Below are 19,529 nucleotides of genomic sequence, written 5' to 3'. Positions count from 1 at the left end.
CCATGTATTCCTCCGCCACAGAGGCACTACAGTACATTTTAAAAGCGATTAATCTAAAAAGTAAGGCAAACTTTGTATTTTGTATACATTTATTGAAATCCCAGATCACACTTAAATATACTGTTGTAGTTTATTAATAGTTGGAGCACAGTTATATGAGCTATAGAGCCGCGGATGTAGACGGCATGCGCTTGTTGCTCTACCAATCCCAGGAAGCGAAACACGCTTGGAACTTGAGTGAACTGTTGGACCAAGAGGCATGGGGTGCTGCTATAGTTTGGATCCACAAACAAACTACAGACAAACTGTCTGTTTCTAATCACGAAAAACACCTACAAAGTAGCCTAATCCATTGACATCGATGGCGAAACCCCCACGGACCGATTCCTAGCTGGACTACCATATTGCAACTGATGGCTAACGGTAACGTTAACATTTTTTTGGCCCAAAATATTTACCGGCGACGTCAGCTTCCCAAGGGTGCCGTCTATTTGCTGGAACATAAGTTAGCACGCTAAGCTAATATTACGCTAGTTGTAGTTAAGGGGTAAAGTTGTTTAAATGAAGTAACTACAGATGAAAAGTAGAAAGTAACTCCTTAACATTTCGAATAATGAGAACAAACTTCTTTGGTTGTTTTGTTTATGTTAGCAACCTTGCTATATATCTGTTATAAACTGCATGTCTGTTTGAGAAGAAAGGCAACAGGGATTTTGCATAGTTGTTTTCGACAGCTTGCTGCGTATTGAATCAGTTTGGATCAGACTATTCACTGAAAAGGGATTCATTAAACCACAATTTAGGAAAAGGACTGCAAACATGGTATGGACTATGTTAGTTACATGTCAGGTAGCCTATGATAACCCCCCCCCCCATAGTAAATCCGAGATAGCCAAGTTAGGTAACGTAATTTTAAACAAAATGCCGCATTTAAGAGGATTACTTTACGATAAGTCTTGTGTTTGTCTGGTCTGGCGGCTGTTTTAGGGTGACAGACCGTGGCAAGATTATACAAAAGTGTCCTTTAGTCATGAGTGTGACCACTAAGGCTGTGATTTATCCTGTTTTGCATCCCCCCTTTTTCAAGTTTGCAATGTTGCACATCCTTTCTTGTGAACTGTGGTGTTTTCGTTATGTATTAAGATGTTTCTTCTCTCATTTTTTCCAGATCTGTCTGCTGATGATGAACCTCATGACTTGTAACATTAACCCAGTTTTCGAGATGACAGTAAGGAGAATAATTTCTCTGGACTAAGTGAAGGTCTTCCAATTGAAGAAGTGTGAAACATGCCCTTGCCATTTGGCTTAAAACTCAAAAGGACTCGAAGGTATACTGTTTCAAGTAAGAGCTGTCTTGTCACTCGGATTCAGCTGCTCAATGGAGAGTTTGTTGAGTTTACACTTTCAGTGGAGAGCACCGGACAGGAATGTTTGGAGGCAGTTGCTCAGAGACTTGAGTTAAGAGAGGTATGTATGTGTTTTATGCAATGTAAGTGCTGATTGTTTGCTCTTGAAGAGTTTTTTTGAGAAACACCACAAGTCCAAGGTTGTCCTCTGGTCACATTTTTACTGAGAACTGGTAAGCAGGTCAACAGAAACTGAGATAACCAGTTTGTCATTGATTACTCATATGACATAATCTCTGTCCTTATGACACATTCAAGGAATATGTATTTACAAACATGCAACAAGCTCATCACTCAGATTCACAAACTTATACTGCATGTTTTCCAAGTTCTCATTCATACAGAAGTGCTTGCTCTCACGAAGCATTGACAAAACGCCAGAAAAAAACAGCTGTGAGTCAGAACTGAATAATGTCTGGAGCTTCATGTCTGCATTTGGTCACTATGGTCACACAATGAAAACCACCTGTTAGTCATGAGCTGAAAGAGATGCTGTCATTTCCAGTTGCACCCCAAATGAACAGTTGAGACTGCTCAATATACTGACCAGGCTGAGGAGATTGCACTATATGACGGTGTCTGTTATTTTGCCGCATTGGTCATTGGTCTGGACAGCAGTGTTGGTGACAGGACTCCACCCTCATTTAGAGCTTTTCTTGTGTGCAGGGTGCAGTAGCTGTGCTGTTTGTTTTTCATGTCACATGGCTTTTTTCTGCAATCGTATGGTTATTAGTCAGTCTGTGGTAGAAAGGTTATACAGCTGTTGTAACTGTAAATGATTTAGAAGAGAGATTTTTATTATTAAGACTAGTACTAATATTTTTTTCAGTGATCAGACAGCCAAAGTTCATAATCACACTGCATACTATTTGAAAGTCTATGTTATGCTTCAGCCTGATGTTGGTAAAATTTAATGAGGACCATAATTTGTTTATATTAACCAAGGCTGGTGCAATATCTGATTTTTAACACACAGTTATCGTGGCCAAAATAAATCACAATAACAGTATTATTGCAATATCTATGGAATATAGTGGGGTAGAAATGGCAATGCTTTCAGTGAGATTCATCTTCAACTTTGTTTACTCCAAAGTAAGCCAAAGTAAGAACGAAAAGAAAGAGATGATTTAAGAGGCGCCTAATTATTTACGCAATATTACTATTATTCACATTATACTATATGTGTGTGTGTGTGTGTGTGTGTGTGTGTGTGTCAACACCCCTACTTTGGTCGTGGACAATTTACAGCTAAAGAAATTAGATGCATGTCCTTGTTATTTTCTGTGCTTCAGGTGATTATTACTTCACAATATTATAAAAAAACATTTGAGTAATGTTAACACAATGGTTACTCATAGTTGCTAACAAGTACTAACTGGTGAAAAACAGTTATGTAGGCAAGATATTCTCAAAGTAGTGGTTTGAGAGTGGCTGCACATCACAGTAGGTCTCTTTTAGCTAAATTTTCTTTGGTAAACAGCAAGCCTACAGGGGTTACATTTCTTACCGGTGTTCATTATGAGATGTTCAATCAGTCACAAGACTGAACAGGGAGTGCCAGCAAAGTTTTTTAGATGGTTAGGAGAAGACCTGCAGATATGTGCTTTTGAGAAGTGACTAAAAGGGAGACGTGATATTGATCTTAAGCAGTCACATAATTATTCTGAAGTTTAATACATAATATAAGTATTGATACGTGTGCACTCCTGCTAGTTTATTACAAGATAGTTCTACCAAAATTGTTGTGGAAGACAGTCAAGTTGTCCTTGATCGCGATGTCGTTCAGGTGTAATAATTGTGTTTGCTTTCTTTGCTTGTTAGATAACATACTTCAGCCTGTGGTACTTCAACAAGCAGAACCAGCAAAGATGGATTGACTTGGAGAAGCCGCTGAAAAAGCAGCTGGACAAGTATGGGCTGGAGCCCACCGTTTACTTTGGAGTCGTGTTTTACATACCCAGTGTCACCCAGCTGCAACAGGAGATCACAAGGTGATGTTCCATCAGTGATACGAGGTGTCTTCTCTAAGCACAGTGAAAATTTATCTTTATAAACAGAAGTCAAAAAGTTATACAATTTAGTTATAAAATGAGTGAAATTAGTATAATTTAGTGCAGCCAAGTGTTTTTTGTTTCGTCTGTGTAAGTAAGCCTGGCCAGGTTAATGTGACCTACAGGGCAAGAAGTTGGTGAAGCAGCTTATGTGCATAGGTGTCTTCTTCCCTCTCCCTGTCCTTCTCTTTTAATACTTAATTCCTAATAGGTGGGTATCAGGTATTAATCATTTACATAAGTTATTTTAATACTGCTATATTTAAGAAGTTTTCCTTTGTTATAACTTTTCAGCTGTTTCCGTAGACCTGAACAAAGTTGTCATAGTTGGCTGCATTTCTAAGTAACCCTTTCTTCCCCCACAGATACCAGTATTACCTACAGCTGAAGAAGGATGTTCTGGAGGGCAGGATCTCATGCACCTTGGAACAAGCTATTCGTTTAGCTAGCCTGGCAGTGCAAGGTAATATGGATGCACAAAACTGTGTGTGAAACTTCAGGTTGACAAGCCCGGTGTTTCCTGGCATGAATCTTTCTGCGGGGATTGCAGCAGCTTTATGTGTTTGGCAAATTAATCAGTGGCGCAATTACACAGCAATTGTCCATAAATCTTGACTATGGAACTATTTTTAATGGGCTTGTCATAGTTCATTTAGGTTTTTGTCAAACTGTGCAAGCTTGCTAGGGTTAGGGTGTTAGTAAATTACAATAAGCCTCTTGATTCTCAAACTGTTACCTGTTAATCCTCATCGGAGAAGGAGGAAATTTGTTTTTGCATCCAAAACTTAGTTTCTTCTCAAAGCACAGTTATAAACGGGATTTTAGGCTTGATGGGATTGAGATTGTTTTTTATAAATTGTTGTTGTGAACAACATATATGTCCAAAATGCCTGCTGGCATAGTTTGTCTGAAACCTCTGTTCAGTCACTTATCCAAGGATTTATATGAATGTTTTCAAGATTCTTGCAATACACAGCACTTAACAAGCACCATTAAACCTAAACAAGTCTGTTAAAATGGTCGTGTGTGTGTGTGTGTGTGTGTGTGAGAGAGAGAGAGAGAGAGAGAGAGAGAGAGAGAACTCCCCTTGCGTGAGCTTTAGCTCTGACACGTCCTCCAACAGTTGCCCAGCCAGAAGAATCTCAGACGCTGCTGGCAAAGTTAAATCAGGCGCTGCAACTTACCGACCTGGGTGTTAGCATAGCAGAGCTGCTGAGATCACTTACTCCTGCAGCCATGGTCAAATGACTGAGCAGTGTGTGCATATGAAGAAAAGCCTTAAGAAACTGTATTGCAGGTTCTCTTAAGTTTGGGCTTAAATTGTCATGCACACATTACTTTTATGCTGTTAATGTGCTGCTGGGTAGTTCCTGTTTCCTGTCCCTGCCTGGGGTATTTTGGAGTGAAGGGCAGTTGTAGCTGAGGAGCAGTGCTGATGCCTGGGATACCCAACATAGCTGTGAATGTTGCCAGCAGGCAGCCTGAAACTGGCAGTAGTTTTGGATCTCTACGTTGTCAGACGTTGAAGCAGTTCCCTTTCTTAACAAACGGGCCCCTCCTCTCCTAAAATTAGTTCATCTTGTCATCACGCACTGCAGCTTTCCCAAAGGCATTGCACCATTCTGCAATTCTTGAATGTTTATTTTGCCTTGTACTAAATGCAGAAATGGGCATGCAATAGAGTTTATTCAGAGAGCAGCAAGATGCAAAGTATGCCTCGGTGCATTTACTCATTTAGTGTGTCTTTTTTTTGCAGCTGATTTTGGAGACTTCAACCGATATGATTCCCAGGAGTTCCTCCAGAAGTTTGCGCTGTTCCCCATTGTAAGCAATGTGTTTTTATATTTTTTTTTCAGTCATATGCTCACTTGTGTTTTGATACCAACATTTTATCAATCCTGACTGTTGTCTTTGCAGGACTGGATCCAGGATGAGCGAGTGCTGGAAGAGGCCACTCAGAAAGTGGCTCTTCATTATCAGTCCTTCAGGTGAGCAGATGTTCTCAGCATCGGCCTGTCTGTTCTGTTTTTGGATCAACAGACAAACAGCTTTACATACTGCACAGACACAGTCCTTTTGCATCTATTTAGGCAATTTGCCTTTATTATGCCTATTATTATATTGCCTTCTACTATATTTCATCATCTGGTTTTACTTAGAATCTCACGAGGCCACGTATAAGCCATCTCCTGTGATTTAAACCTACACAGAGTGAATAGTTGTAATAAATCTGGCCTGGTACCAGGCAATTTTTTTATCACTGCGTTCTAAATGTTAACTCCAAATGTCCTTTTTAAAAATACCATATGTTTATGCATTGCTTGGCTTGTTAGTGTTCCTGTATAGGTGTTTCACATAAGTTTAATGAGTTTTGAAGATTGCTTTTTCTTCATTTTTTTGTCGCCATGTTTGTCTTTTTTTAGGGGTTTATCAGCTCCAGAGGCAGAGATGTTGTACATGCAGGAGGTGGAGAAAATGGAAGGCTATGGCCAGGAAAGCTATCAAGCCAAGGTAGGTTTTTACGAGGTCCAGCCTGCGATCCTCAACAGCCCACATGTTGAAGAGGCATGACGTTGGTTTACTGGAATCTGAACTCTTAAGCTGCGAATTGTCTGTCTGGATTCTTTCACCTAACAGACTGTTCTGAATAACTTTATCATGTCCTTTCATGTAAACAGGACAGTACAGGCACAGATGTTTCCATGGGATCCTGCCTTGATGGCATCTTTGTCAAGCACAAAAATGGCAGGCCGCTTCTTTTATTCAGGTAAGTCCAGTAGAGCCGCAAACTGTACATGAACCTATGCATGAATCACCAGGTATCGTGTATTTAACTGGCGCAGCATTTTTCCTACTGGTCTAGCGACCAGGAAAGTCACAGAGCAATGGCATGTGTTAAATCACATTACTTAATGCTACTCAGCCAATCAAATCTGAGAATTCTGATAACCATTGTGACTGGAGGGATTGAGATACACATATGGTAGACAAGACAAGTCCCAAAATAATGGGTAGATGAGTTGATAATAAAAATAATTGTTGGTTTCAGCCCGAAAGTCTCAAAGAAATTGGAGGATGTTTGTTTGACCATTAAAGCAATGCTTAACCATCCTAAAATATGATCTACTTCTAACTATGAAGAATGAAAGTGTAGTGTGGTAAATTTTGAGCAGTAATTACATTGAATTAGATGATTTTGTTAGTATGGAATGAGTTTTGGGGCACAGCTCACAGCTATTCTTAGACAAGGTTGTCTCCTGTAATGTTCATTAATGCTCTCTAGACCTGAATGTGGCCCAAGAGGAAATGAGTCAGGTAGACTGTGTGAGCTGATAAGGATTTTGTGAGTATTATCTGTCAGTTTAGTGATTAAGTGTACTTTCTTGAACTTGGCTGAGCTGTCTACAGTACATACCATAATGGGTAGTACATTCCTTTTTGATGGACTGCCACATGTGTATGGTTTTCATTATGCATTGTTAAAGCAGTGCCACAGTCTCTTTTAAAAATGCTGCAAGGTTTTGTGGCTGCCATGACATCATGTGTTTTTCCCCCCTCTCTTTCTCTCTGCCACCGTGCTTTAATTGGCTGTGTAGGTGGAATGAAATTAACAACATGAGTCACAACAGGTCCTTCTTTGTCCTGGAGCTAGCCAACAGAGAGGAGAGTGTTCAGTTCCAGACCGTAAGTCTCCACCGCCATCACACCTTCTCTCCTCTCCCCGTCCCCTGGGACATTCCAGTCTCTTATTTGATTTAGCAGAATTGGAAATTGCTGATGTCGTAGAGCTTAGCATCAGCTAAACCAAACAATACACCTGTGTTTGTGCGTGGGTGTGGCTGAAAGTGGGTTTGTTTGGGTATGTTACGCATGTGTGGGTCATAAAGTCGCATACCAACTGCTGAAACTCAATGTAGAAGTATGTGAGGGCAGACACAGGAATGGCTTTGCTTTCAGATAACTAAGCAAACACCACTTCTGTACTAATTGCCACACAGTCTCATGATTCTTCTTCTCCTTCTTTGTTTAGGAAGACATGGAAACCTCCAAATATGTCTGCCGGATGTGTCTGGCCAGACTGAAGTTTTATAAGATTAACAAGAGTAGCCTGTAAGTGTTTTTTTTGTTAACATGTCTATCCCAGTTCCTGTCTCTTTGTTCCTTGTCGTCTCCTGCATGTGTCTCCTCTTTGGTGTAGCCTTACTTCTATCCTCCTCTCCTCCTCTCTCTTCAGAGAGGAGTGTGACCCCCTGCCTTCTGAGGGCTCCCAGAAGTCCCTTCTCACTCTATCCTTTCCTCGCTTTCCAATGCTCTCTCGTCCCTCTCTGCCTTCTAATAAGGGGTGAGCAACAGTATGGCAAGCAGGTGCCGACACCCATCCTGATTGCTTAGCCAACAATGCCAAAGCAAACAGGTTCTCCACTACATATCTCAAATGGGCCTTGGGTTGTAAAGCATGTGGTGTTTTTTCATCCAAGTAAAGCAAATGCACATATTTGGTTTATTATTAACACCAAAGTCGCCATGGGGCAAAATGCCTTCTCAGTCTAAGGATTTTGAAACATCCTTGACAGTAAGACTAAATGAAAAGAAATATAGTAATGTATGAACCGAACAGTGACTTTAGTGTACTGTTACACTGCTGATATATATACAGTCTGTATTTTATTTAGTTTTTATTTGTCTTCATGTGTTCAGTTAAGTTTTAACAAAACAACAAGTACAAGTAGATCATACTTAAAACACATTGCACACCTGTTCTCCATTACACTATGCTTGCTGGTGTATTTTAGCAAAAATGTTGCATTGTTTACTGGAGAAGAGCTGAGCGATATGTTTTTTGAGTTTGATGGACTTGACCTGGTTTGCACTGTGTGTGTGTGTGTGTGTGTGTGTTTGCACTCTCAAAGTTAAATGGCAAAAGGGCAAAGTAAAGTTTTGGAAGACGTATTATTAGTGCTAGTATTATTTTTGTTAGGTCATCTTTTTTGACCCACATTTTTTCCCTCAACAGCCAAACCCAGCCTACAGTTGTGAACCCGGTCAGACGGAGATCCTCTACCAGAATTTCTCTGGTAATGTCCATCCTCACACTCTTCACATTTTCAAATGCATGTTTACTTCTATGCTCTAGGACAGTATTGAGATCATATGAGCCGTAACTGAATCCCTCTGATGTTGGTTTGCAGCCAAAGCCTCAGGCGTACATGATGCCCCCTCCACAGATGCACTACAATGGTCATTTCACAGAGCCTTACACATCATCACAAGGTAACTACTGTATAGAAAGTGTCTTGCAGCTAGAAACCTGAAAATGAGTGCATGGAACAACATTTGAAGTTAATACATGATGCTAATGTAGAAATATTTTATTTTCCTTGTCTTCAGCTATAATTTAATTTGTATTTAAAGCTGGGTGAGAAAAAAATATCCTGATATTTTTTTGCCAAATACCTCAGTATCGATATTGCAACAATATTGTAGGTTTGCTGTGCTTTCACATAATATTTTAACAAGATTTTACATTTTGGTATTTAATCATTAGTAAGGTGGATAAAATGACTTAGCAGGTTAAGTGTATGGCTGCAACTAACAATTTATTGTCCATTAATCTCCCGATTATTTTCTCGATTGGTTCTTTAGCTAAAAATGTCAGAAAATGGTAAAAAAAAAAAAAATTCTGATCAGTGTTCTTCCAAGTGCACTATGATGTCTGCAAATGTCTTGTTTTGTGTACAACCCAAAGATATTCAGTTGACTGTCAAAGAAAGGGAAAGAAAACAGTACACAACAAGTATTCACATTTAAAAAAACTGTTGTCAGAGAATGCTTACTGTTATTTATCTTAAAAATTACTCAAACTGACTGATCGATTGTCAGATTAGTTGACGATTAATTTAATAATTGATAACTAATCAACTAATTGAATTAGCCATAGTAAAGGCAATACTAAAGCAGTCTTCTAAGTATAGAGAATTAGATCACTTTACTGTAATGTAGTGCAAGCAAAAGACAATACTTGAGAAATTACAATATCCAGAAGACAACATCTAGTCTCATATCACAACATCAATATAATATTGATTTATTGCTCAGCCCTAATAGTAGTGTTTTGTAATTTGCTTTCCATTGCCCGTCTTAGGATTTCTTGTTAATTTGCTCTCTCACAGACAATCTGTACATGAACAGTCAGAACGGTTACTACTACCACTCCCAGACCAGTCTGGACTGCTCTCCTCTGGAATACAGCAGCGGAGGGCGTTTACGTAATGGCAGTGTGTACAGCGCCCACAGCACCAGCTCTCTAACCAACCCCCAGCACTACCATCAGCCCTCACCCATGTCCTCCAACCCCTCCATCACAAGTGACATCACCAGGCCAGACTACATCCCCACGCATCGCCACAGCGCTCTCATCCCACCTTCATACCGCGCCACTCCTGATTATGAGTCGGTGATGCGTCAGAAGAACCGGGGAGCAGGAGGAGGGATGGTTTTGTCCCAAGAGCACCGGCAGAGCCACTCCATGAGGAACCTGAACATTGGAAACTCATACGCCTACAGCAGACCAGACCCGTTAGTTTACAGCCAACCAGAGATCAGAGGGGAGCATGGTGGAGCAGCACAACACCACCATTACCCCTTCCATCTGGGCTCCAGTTTCCACAGCCCCTCTCCATACCCCTACCCCACAGAGAGGAGGCCCGTAGTGGGGGCGGTTAGCGTCCCGGAGCTCACTAATGTCCAGTTACAACAGGCACAGGAATATCCAGCCCCGAACATAATGAGAACACACGTTTACCGACCACCTCCACCCTATCCGTACGCCCACCCTCGGCCTGCCAACAGCACACCTGACCTGTCGCGCCACCTGTATGTCAGCAGTAGCAACCCAGACCTGATCATCACGAGGCGCGTGCATCACTCAGTCCAGACGTTCCAAGAGGACAGCCTGCCTGTTGCCCACTCTTTACAGGAAGTTTCAGAGCCTCTTTTTAGCGGACCCCCACAGAGACACCCATACCACGCTCAGAAGCGTAACTCTATCGAGATCGCTGGACTAGCTCACAGCCTCGAGGGGATGAGGGTCAAAGAGCGGACTGTGTCTTCTTCAGCAGCTGAAACAGCCACACCTCCTCCGGTCCCACGCGGCGGCCGCTCTCAGGGCTCCCAGCTCAACGTGTTTTTGGAACGTACAAAGACAGGGGACAGGGGTGACATTAAGGAGGACGTGCAGTATGGACATAAAAAGTCCCTTTCAGATGCCACAATGCTGGTTCACAGCAGCGGTGAAGAAGAGGAGTTCGAGGATGACAGTGGACGTCACACTCCGCTCTCTCAGGATGCAGTAGCAGCGGCGGTTCCCGACCAGCTGTCACAGCAGCATCACAGTTTGACATCTCTGTCGTCCCTGACGACTCAGCAACAGACTCCCATAGAGCCGCCCCCCGCATATCCCATAGGCTCCTCTCTTGACCCCTCTATAACCAGCTCCTTGGCTTACAAAGTTCACCCCCTCATCCAGGAGGGCGAGCCTCTGTACCTGCTGTCGGATTTACGACAGCCCAGGATTATGCCCTCGGTCTCCGAGGGAGACCTGAGTGGACAGGCCAAACAGAAGACCAAGAAAGACTTCAAGAAGAGGCCTGTGTCTGACGTGCCTCCTGGGAAGAAAACAGTCGAAGGTTTGCCTCCTCCGGTGAGTCCTCTTCCCCATTATATTAAATTATGATTATTATTCATGTAAAGTTCTATTTCTTACTTAACATACTTTTTATAAATTGTATTGTAACATAAGGCACATAGTTTTACATTTTTACACGCTTCACACAATCAGCACATTATACATATTCATAATTTTAAATATTCACATACTAGTGCTAATTGCTGTTATTATTAAGGTATTTGTATTTTATATTTTTAAATACTTTGTGCTTGTACTTACTGCTTTCTGTAATTCTCTATGATTGGCATCAGAGTGACCCCAACGAACCACAATTCCCACCCTGGATCAGTAAAGAATTTCTGATTCTGATAAACTTAACATAATTAATCAACATTTTAAAATGAAGAAATTGAGATATTTGCCTATTCGTCCTCGAAAAGATATCATAATTGTCTTTTCTAAGAATTTCTAGACCTTTTTAATGTGCATTTAAGCATGATTGATGATTTAGCAGCGAGTTAAAGTTTTAGTCAGCAGTTTTACTCAAATTTTTGGTTAACATAACATTCAGTCACACTCCAGCTTTAAATTGCTCTCTAGCTGCACTGTTATACCTTAAAGAACTCACTGCCTCCAAAGTCTTCATATCATGGTCACGAGTATGCATTTACAAAGTATTAGAGGTATGTTCAGTGGCCAGCTTCGAATGACGCAGACAAGCTCACCTTGACTAGTACTGAAAGAATGTACCTTGGAAAACCGGACCGGTGACATTCACTGAGAAAACACGCAGCGAGGCTGCGCTGTCCTTCCCCTCTTGTATACTTACTCCCTCGCAGCACGACTCACACACGGTCATTCTCATTTTTATCTGTCTCTACACTGTTGTCATATCAGGGCATGAAGAAAGGAGCTAGGTCAGAGGTGAAGAAGATGGGCCCTCTGAAGCTGGCCCACCTTAATGGCCTGTCAATGTCCAGGCAGCCAATGCATGAAGAGACCAAGGATGAGCCTGAACGAGCCTCTAATGACGAGAGGGTAGGGCTCTTTTTGATTTTGTCAGTTATTTGCTCCATGAATGTTTTGTAAAGCAAATGCAGATGTAAATGTAGTTTAGGCAATAGAAACTCTTGTCACATGTTGCTTGTGTGCTGTTAATGAAAAGCTCATTACCAGCATGAGCTTGTTGTGTTGGTATTATTATCACCCTGATAGGTGAGGCCTTGTTGTGTGGGATACATGAAGGAGCAAGTCTTAGTCAATACTCTTGTTCCAGACGTTAACGCACAGCTGAACTGGTCAGCCTTTTTAATCTTGATGCTTGATGGTTAGACAGTAGAGATAAATTCTAGACATGAAAAAATGATTAGCTCTTCAGCCGATCAGGTTGTCACCGTTGACGAGATGTCATCCATGAGCCTACGGGAGATTCCCAAATGTCTCACAAACACACACACAGAGGAATTTTCAACAAATAGTTGTTTGCATAGCATTTTATACATTTACATACACAAAATTCAACTGCTGCAAATTTTGTCAAAATGATAATACTGCATCTCACTTTGGTGTTTCAACAGCTTCAAAAATAACTTGGGAATTGTGCTACACATTGTCAGTTTTTTTTAGAGATTTGGACAAAAATATGATAATTTTTTAAAGATTTTCTCACAGATTTTGCATCCGAAATTTTCTGCGGCAACACCATTCACCATTAAAAACTATCCTCCTATAGCAAGCACAACTCAGAATATTTCTAGAGTAACAGAAAGTAAAACTAAAGTAACAGAATGTAAATCAGAATTGCAGACTGTGCACATATGCCTCTTATGTTTATCATTTGTTTTAAAGTGCTACAAAGCTGCAAATGTATTTTATGATCCACTTTTCACTGGGATGTTAACATAATTTTCACGTTTGTTAATAATCAAAATGTGTCATGCACAGTCTCACTATGATTCAGTTTGACAAGAGACCAGGGAATGATAATGCACATCTCACCACATTGTGTGTTATTATAAATAGTTTCGGCCTGAGGAAGTCAAAATGATGTAAAATTGTTTAGGAGTCAGTATGGCATTTTCCATGACAGTGATGTATTTACTTTTCCCTTGTTTGTGTGTGTGTGTGTTAGTGTAAAGTGCTGGAGCAACATATGGAGAGGGGAGAGCTGCTGAAGGAGTATGAGAGCATCCCAAGGCGACGTCCAGCGGGGGAATGCACCATCGCCCAGCTGCCGGAGAGTGCAGACAAAAATCGCTTCCAGGACGTCCTGCCTTATGACGACACCCGAGTGGAGCTGGTTCCCACTAAAGAGAATAACACAGGGTACATCAATGCATCACATATTAAAGTAAGTTGTGCAGAGATGTGTCATAATGCTGCGTTCACATCAGTTTTATTTAATGGTGAAAATATGCTTCCACATATTCGTCAGTTGTGTTTAAACACACACACACACACACACACACACACACATAAGCAGACAGAGAGAGAGCTCTATTTGTAATTAAAAGCAGAGGAAAAGAATTGCTTGCTGACGGAGACAGAGAAATGCGCTTCTGGTATGAGTGGTCAGGCGACTGCTGACATATCGGGGTTCTTCTGTGTTAAGTGTGAACATGACACACCACTTTTGTTTTGGCACATAACTTGAACATGATTTTAACTTGATATTATTCAGACAACAAAGCCCCTACACAGTGAGGATAAATATTTTGCTGACAATGACAGGGCTCATGATGACTTTATCATCACTAAAGTCAGGGCTCAGTTTTGAAAATGTAGTTAATTCTATAATTTATTATTTCTGTGAATGTAGGGTTGGGCAATAATGGCAAAATCCAATTAAAACCATATTACAGTGTGATGAATACAATAATGGACAAGTCAATGACACTACTCTTATATTGCCATGTCCTCTATAGTGTTCTTGTAGTGATGTCATGTGGACTTAATGAGTTAACAGTGACTTTTTTTTAATCAATGGTATCTCCTCGCATAAAGAAAACGTACATACAGAAATGTGTTGCCACTTTTTGATATTAGATCAGTTGGTTTAGTTTGGAACAGCTGTTCACATCTGCTTCTTGAATACTTAAGAGAATATTTTTGAGTTGACACAGAGTTTACATTTCAAACAATGGAAGCATTTCAGAATTTGGGAGAATTTGGGATTAAATAAATAAGTTTCAAAATGGAAAGCCATGTTCCAGAAATGAAACTGTAATTATTTCAGTGCCACTGAAGTTTTGCATTATGGGAAGCCTTTTGTTAACACTTGTCTCCCTCTCGAGTAAATTACCATACCTGTGTTACAACTCTTCAGTTTAAAAGGCAGGGAGCTGTTAGAAATTTGTCATCTCCAAGCGCAAACCAGAGATAACTGCAATGACTTCACTCAGATGTTTTCTTGACAGAGCTTGACAGACCTCTTCAGAAGACATTATGTAAATGTTTACACAGGCTGAGTAGTGCTCCTCATGACAAGTAAACTGAAGTCTGAATGAACATTCAACAAAACACCAGCAAATAATTCCACCCGTTGACTTCACTGTGTCTGTCATCCAGCCCTGACAACCAGACATTTATACTCTTCTGTGGATTACAGCTGCTTAGATACATGCAACTCATACAGGAGTGACTGCTGCTTCGTCTCATGCATTCCTTCATTATCTGACACAGTAGAAAGATTGCTCCTCCTCCTGCTGCTCCAGCTCTTTTTTTGGGAAAAATTACTGATGAGATATTGTGACTTTAAAAATATTCTCCTCATCTCCTGTCTCATTAGATAACAGTAGGTGGACAGGACTGGAGCTACATCGCCACGCAAGGTCCCCTGTCGAACACGTGTCCAGACTTTTGGCAGATGGTGTGGGAACAGGGTGTCTCCATCATCGCCATGGTCACTGCCGAAGAGGTGCATTGTTTACATATTCACACCTCCGTATTTTTTTTCTGTTCCTCATCATTACCTGGACTTACCTCTTTGTACGTCATATGCTTCCTCCAGGAGAGCGGCCGGGAAAAGAGCTTCCGGTATTGGCCCCGACTTGGCTCACGACACAACACAGTGACGTACGGTCGCTTCAAGATCACCACGCGGTTCCGCACAGAGTCTGGCTGCTACGCCACCACAGGGCTGAGGATCAAACACCTCCTGACAGGCCAAGAGAGGACTGTCTGGCACCTGCAGTACACAGACTGGCCTGACCACGGGTGTCCAGAGGACTTCAAAGGCTTCCTCAGTAAGTGGGATCTGTGTCCGCGTATCCTTCTTATGGCCGTCATGCTTTTATGATCAGACGTCTAGCTGTAAGACTGAAATACATTTGCATTGATGGCAACATTCAAGAAGAAGTTCATCCCCCAAGTTTTTATTTAAATTTTTTTAATAAATTAGTGTTATTATTATTTTAACCTTTTTTTTCTTTGTTTTTTGTTAATTTTCAGGTTTTTTTTTATTTCTTGCTAATTTTTGGTAATTTCCTATTAAGTTGCACATTGCCTTCTGACAATGTTTTTGCAATAAATCAGGCCAATCTGCTCAGATTATAAAAGGTTTAATAGAGCATAGAAAATTTCACTTTCAGTTCAGTTCCATGTTGTAAAGGGCTGTCTGTTTGGGAAGTACTGAGCATAGGACAGGATGAATAAGACTTACACTGCATGAGTTCAATTCATCAAGAATTTCTCTTTTTTATTTTATTTTTTTTTTATTATTTATTCCCTGGAAGCATGTGAGAAAAATGTTTACAAATTCAGCATAACAGTGGGTGAGTAATTGATATACAAAGGGTCATTAGGTGGGTGAAGTATTCCTTTAATTCCACATCGTGCTATGATACGAGATTAGTTTTGAAGGAATTTAAGTAAAGATAACTAGTAAAAATGAAGAACATTTAAGTATCTGAAGCTCTGTATCAAAACTGCTGTATTTATTGTGTACTTGATTAAATCTCAAGTGACTGTTCTCGTCTTTTTCCAGCCTACCTGGAGGAGATCCAGTCTGTGAGGAGACACACAAACAGCATCAGTGACCCAAAGAACACCAACCTACCTGTACTCGTCCACTGCAGTGCTGGAGTGGGACGGACCGGTGTGGTCATCTTGTCTGAAATCATGATCGCCTGTCTGGAGCACAATGAGGTAACGTCTTCATTTAAAACCTCTGCATTACAGCTTTTTCCAAATTATGACCTCATATGGTAGATATATTCTCGGTTGCTTTGCCATCACTGTGTTTTTAGATGAAACATGGTCGTCCCTCTAAAACTAAAAGTCTGTCTTGTTTCAGGCGCTGGATATCCCAAAATTCCTGTTTAAGCTGCGCGCTCAGAGAATGATGATGGTTCAGACCTTGTCTCAGTACACATTCATCTACAAGGTCATCATCCAGTACCTCCGCAACTCCAGGCTCATATGAGCACCAGTGTCTGTTGGGCCCCAACATACACTGTCATAACGGATGATTGAAGTATGACGTTTGCTCCGAGTTTATGCCAAACTGCACTGTGATGACACAGCTGTATCAATCTGTTCACTGTTGCTGTCAGAATTTGGTGGACCCAGTTTGGTGAAGTATTAAATCAGGCAAGGCTGAAGGAATGATTGAAGAAGGAAGCGATACCGCATAAAGACTTATGACCTGCCTCTAAACAGTATTATATTATTTTTTTACATGCATTGTTGCTTAATAAAGCCCAGCACTTTCACAGTACTTTGCTGTACATAATGAACCAATATTAAGCTGCATAAAAAATCTTTATATAGATATGTATCAAAAAAACAGTTGTTTTTCATTTGACAAAGGTAACCTTTTTAAATAAATGTGTTTTGGATTGCTGTTTGGTAACTACTGGTTCTGATGATAAAGGATGTTTCTGTAGTGATGAAGATAGAGTGGATAAAGCTCTAAAAATATCAGATTGTTACATACGAAGGTTTGATTACAGTTGGATTTTCCAACTTTATGTAGCCTGTGGTGGTACAGAGAGACGGGGTTTGTCCCTGCATTTAACTGTAAGTCTGCAATTTTGGAGAGAGGTTGTAGACATTTGAACAGGGGTTGTTACGGTTAACTGTTAATTGGTTAATGGTCAGGCAGTTAGGCATACTCTCAGTTTACTGTTTTGAGCACCACCAAGGTCAGGTGGGTGCTAACTGTAGCTAGCGGCATCACTTGTTTGGTTTATACTGCTCATGATGTTGTTTCAACCCAAAGACTGCATATAAAGATGGATATGACAGTTGACATTTACATCCATAGTTTCAATCTGGATTGCCCCCGAGGTCTGCCTGCAGTATAGGTTATAAAGCGCGCCCCTCTTTGTTAGTGAATGGGACATAGGCCAAAATAAAAAGTCAAAGTACACGCTAAATAAATTTTTCCCAAAGATAGTTTCTGTCACTGAAGGTAGTTGTGTTAGTTAAGTGTTAATCGGTTTTCGGTTTTAATTAGTTATTAGTTCGGTTCGGTTTTAATTAGTTATTAAATTATACAAAAACAGGATTTTTCGCCATAATTGACAGTTGTGACAGCCAATCCACGCGCTCCATGGATGTATTATAGGGAAGTATAGGGGATGCGCTCGCTTTCAGTAGAGCTGCTCGCGATTGGTCGGACGTCTGTTTCGGCGGGAACTCCCCCACCGCTGATATCGCTACTGCGCAGACTCCGGCTCTAAAAAAAAATCACCGTCACAAAATGACAGCCTCAACTTAGCGTAGCGGGGTTCAAGCTCAGAGGGGCGTGTTGTCTATCTTTATATACAGTCTATTTTCCGACCAAACAGCGTTGCTATGGAAACACTGTGCCCATCCTCTGGGCTCACCTCGGGTTGCCTGGTGAGTAATTAATTTAAATTATTTTAACTTATTTTGAACCCCCCCCTTAAGTTTTGTTGACTACTGTTAGCTCTGTTAGTAGTGTCATCGCGTCTAGTACTGCTGACACAGTCAACAATTATAAAGGGTTTTGTGGCTAAAATGAAGCCGTTTACTTAGTGGGGCAACCTGGGGGGGAGAACGGGTGGGGACCATAGACTGTATATAAACACTTTTTACATCTTTACAGTCCCGCCAACTGAACAGCATTACTAGCGATAATCCTCAAATTAGCTGCGTCACCAGCTACAGCAACAAAATACTACAAACCAGCTAACATTTGATAACCAGTGGAGACCAGAGGGTGGGCAGAGGGCACTGTGTTAACACATGTTAAAGCGGCTAGCCGGTTGTCTGTCAGCAGAGAAAACAAAACAAATGACAAGATGTCAAAAAAAACAAAAAAAACATTAAAACTTGCCAACTCTAAATAGATAGATATTTGAAATGCAATTTAGTCAATGGAGACAACTACAAAAACAACTTATTTTGCAGTGTTTTTTCTTAAAAAAATAACTGGTTCGCTGCTAATAATTACTGCCTTGTAGGGTTGCAAATTGTAAGCACTGTCCTTATTGATTATTGGTAAAATTCACTTTTGATTATCTGAAAACAAAAACTGCTTATTTTAAACAATATAAACACACATTGTCAGCAGTGCACAGCCTATTGATTGATAAGTTAAATTTAACACGTTTGACTAAATTCTAAACAACCGGTTAATCAAATTATCATCCCTAGTGCCGGCAATATTAACTGAAACTGACATCCATAATTTGAATTGAACACCCAAAAACACCCTGCCAGATTTACTGTCCCTCTGCTCCCACTGCCTCTTTTACACCCATGGCCTTTCCCCTGTACTGTGCACAATCCTGAAGCCCACTGTTGGCTGGAATAGTGTTGTGTGGCTTTATCCGAGCCACTTAATATCCAATAGGCATTTTTCATGGAAGACATGTGACTTGTCCCAGTGGGAACACACAGGTGTCAGCGATGGCATTATTGATGGCTGAACTCCATGTATTTGCTTCGATTGCAGGGTCTAGGGTATTGTGTGTGCTGTCTCACTATCAGTCTCACAGGGACCCCTGAATAGAGCAAAGCCATCGTTAGTGTCATTAGTAACACCTGTGCTTTTCCTACAATGACGAGTCAAACTGTCTGCTGAGAAAAAGGCCTATTTACAGAGCCAGGGCTGTGTATGAACACTTTTTTCCCCCAGCGCACAGTGTAGACAGCTGTAAGGAGATACTTAGTGCATTTTACAAAGTGTATTGGTCTAGAATCGCAGTCTGCACCTTTAATGATAATATACATCTACATTGAAAAGAATGGCGCAATTGTTTACTGTGTACCCCGTGATTCAGCTGTCTTACTTAACGATGCACGTGCTAAAAACAAATTCATAGTCTGTATCCACAGAGGGATGGGAGATAATGGACTGGTCTTTTTGAAACACTGGACTGATGGGAAGTAGAAAAGCAAAAGAAATGTATTTAACAAGTGAAGAAAAAGAGACAG

General features: G+C 40.8%; 1 protein-coding gene across 2 annotated transcripts; it reads left to right on the top strand.

The window, feature by feature from the left end:
* Positions 1-238: 238 nt before the first annotated feature.
* Positions 239-17,613, top strand: ptpn21 (protein tyrosine phosphatase non-receptor type 21). 2 transcript variants are annotated; one of them, XM_042500207.1, is made up of 20 exons: positions 239-423; positions 1,169-1,467; positions 3,228-3,397; positions 3,823-3,920; positions 5,214-5,281; positions 5,375-5,445; positions 5,881-5,968; positions 6,136-6,224; positions 7,054-7,141; positions 7,488-7,567; positions 7,692-7,799; positions 8,472-8,532; positions 8,647-8,728; positions 9,628-11,156; positions 12,021-12,161; positions 13,255-13,473; positions 14,911-15,039; positions 15,133-15,367; positions 16,108-16,268; positions 16,417-17,613. In XM_042500207.1, the coding sequence occupies exons 2-20, from the start codon at positions 1,288-1,290 to the stop codon at positions 16,543-16,545; spliced, it is 3,726 nt and encodes a 1,241-aa protein (XP_042356141.1). In that variant the 5' UTR covers positions 239-423; positions 1,169-1,287; the 3' UTR covers positions 16,546-17,613. The 2 variants fall into 2 exon arrangements, with proteins under 2 accessions (XP_042356141.1, XP_042356142.1); XM_042500208.1 differs by lacking the exon at positions 7,692-7,799.
* Positions 17,614-19,529: the final 1,916 nt, after the last annotated feature.

This window comes from Plectropomus leopardus, chromosome 14 (assembly GCF_008729295.1).
Source record: "Plectropomus leopardus isolate mb chromosome 14, YSFRI_Pleo_2.0, whole genome shotgun sequence".
Lineage (NCBI taxonomy): Eukaryota > Metazoa > Chordata > Actinopteri > Perciformes > Serranidae > Plectropomus > Plectropomus leopardus.
The sequence above is the reverse complement of the archived record's forward strand: the minus strand, read 5'-3'. Positions and strand labels throughout refer to the sequence as shown.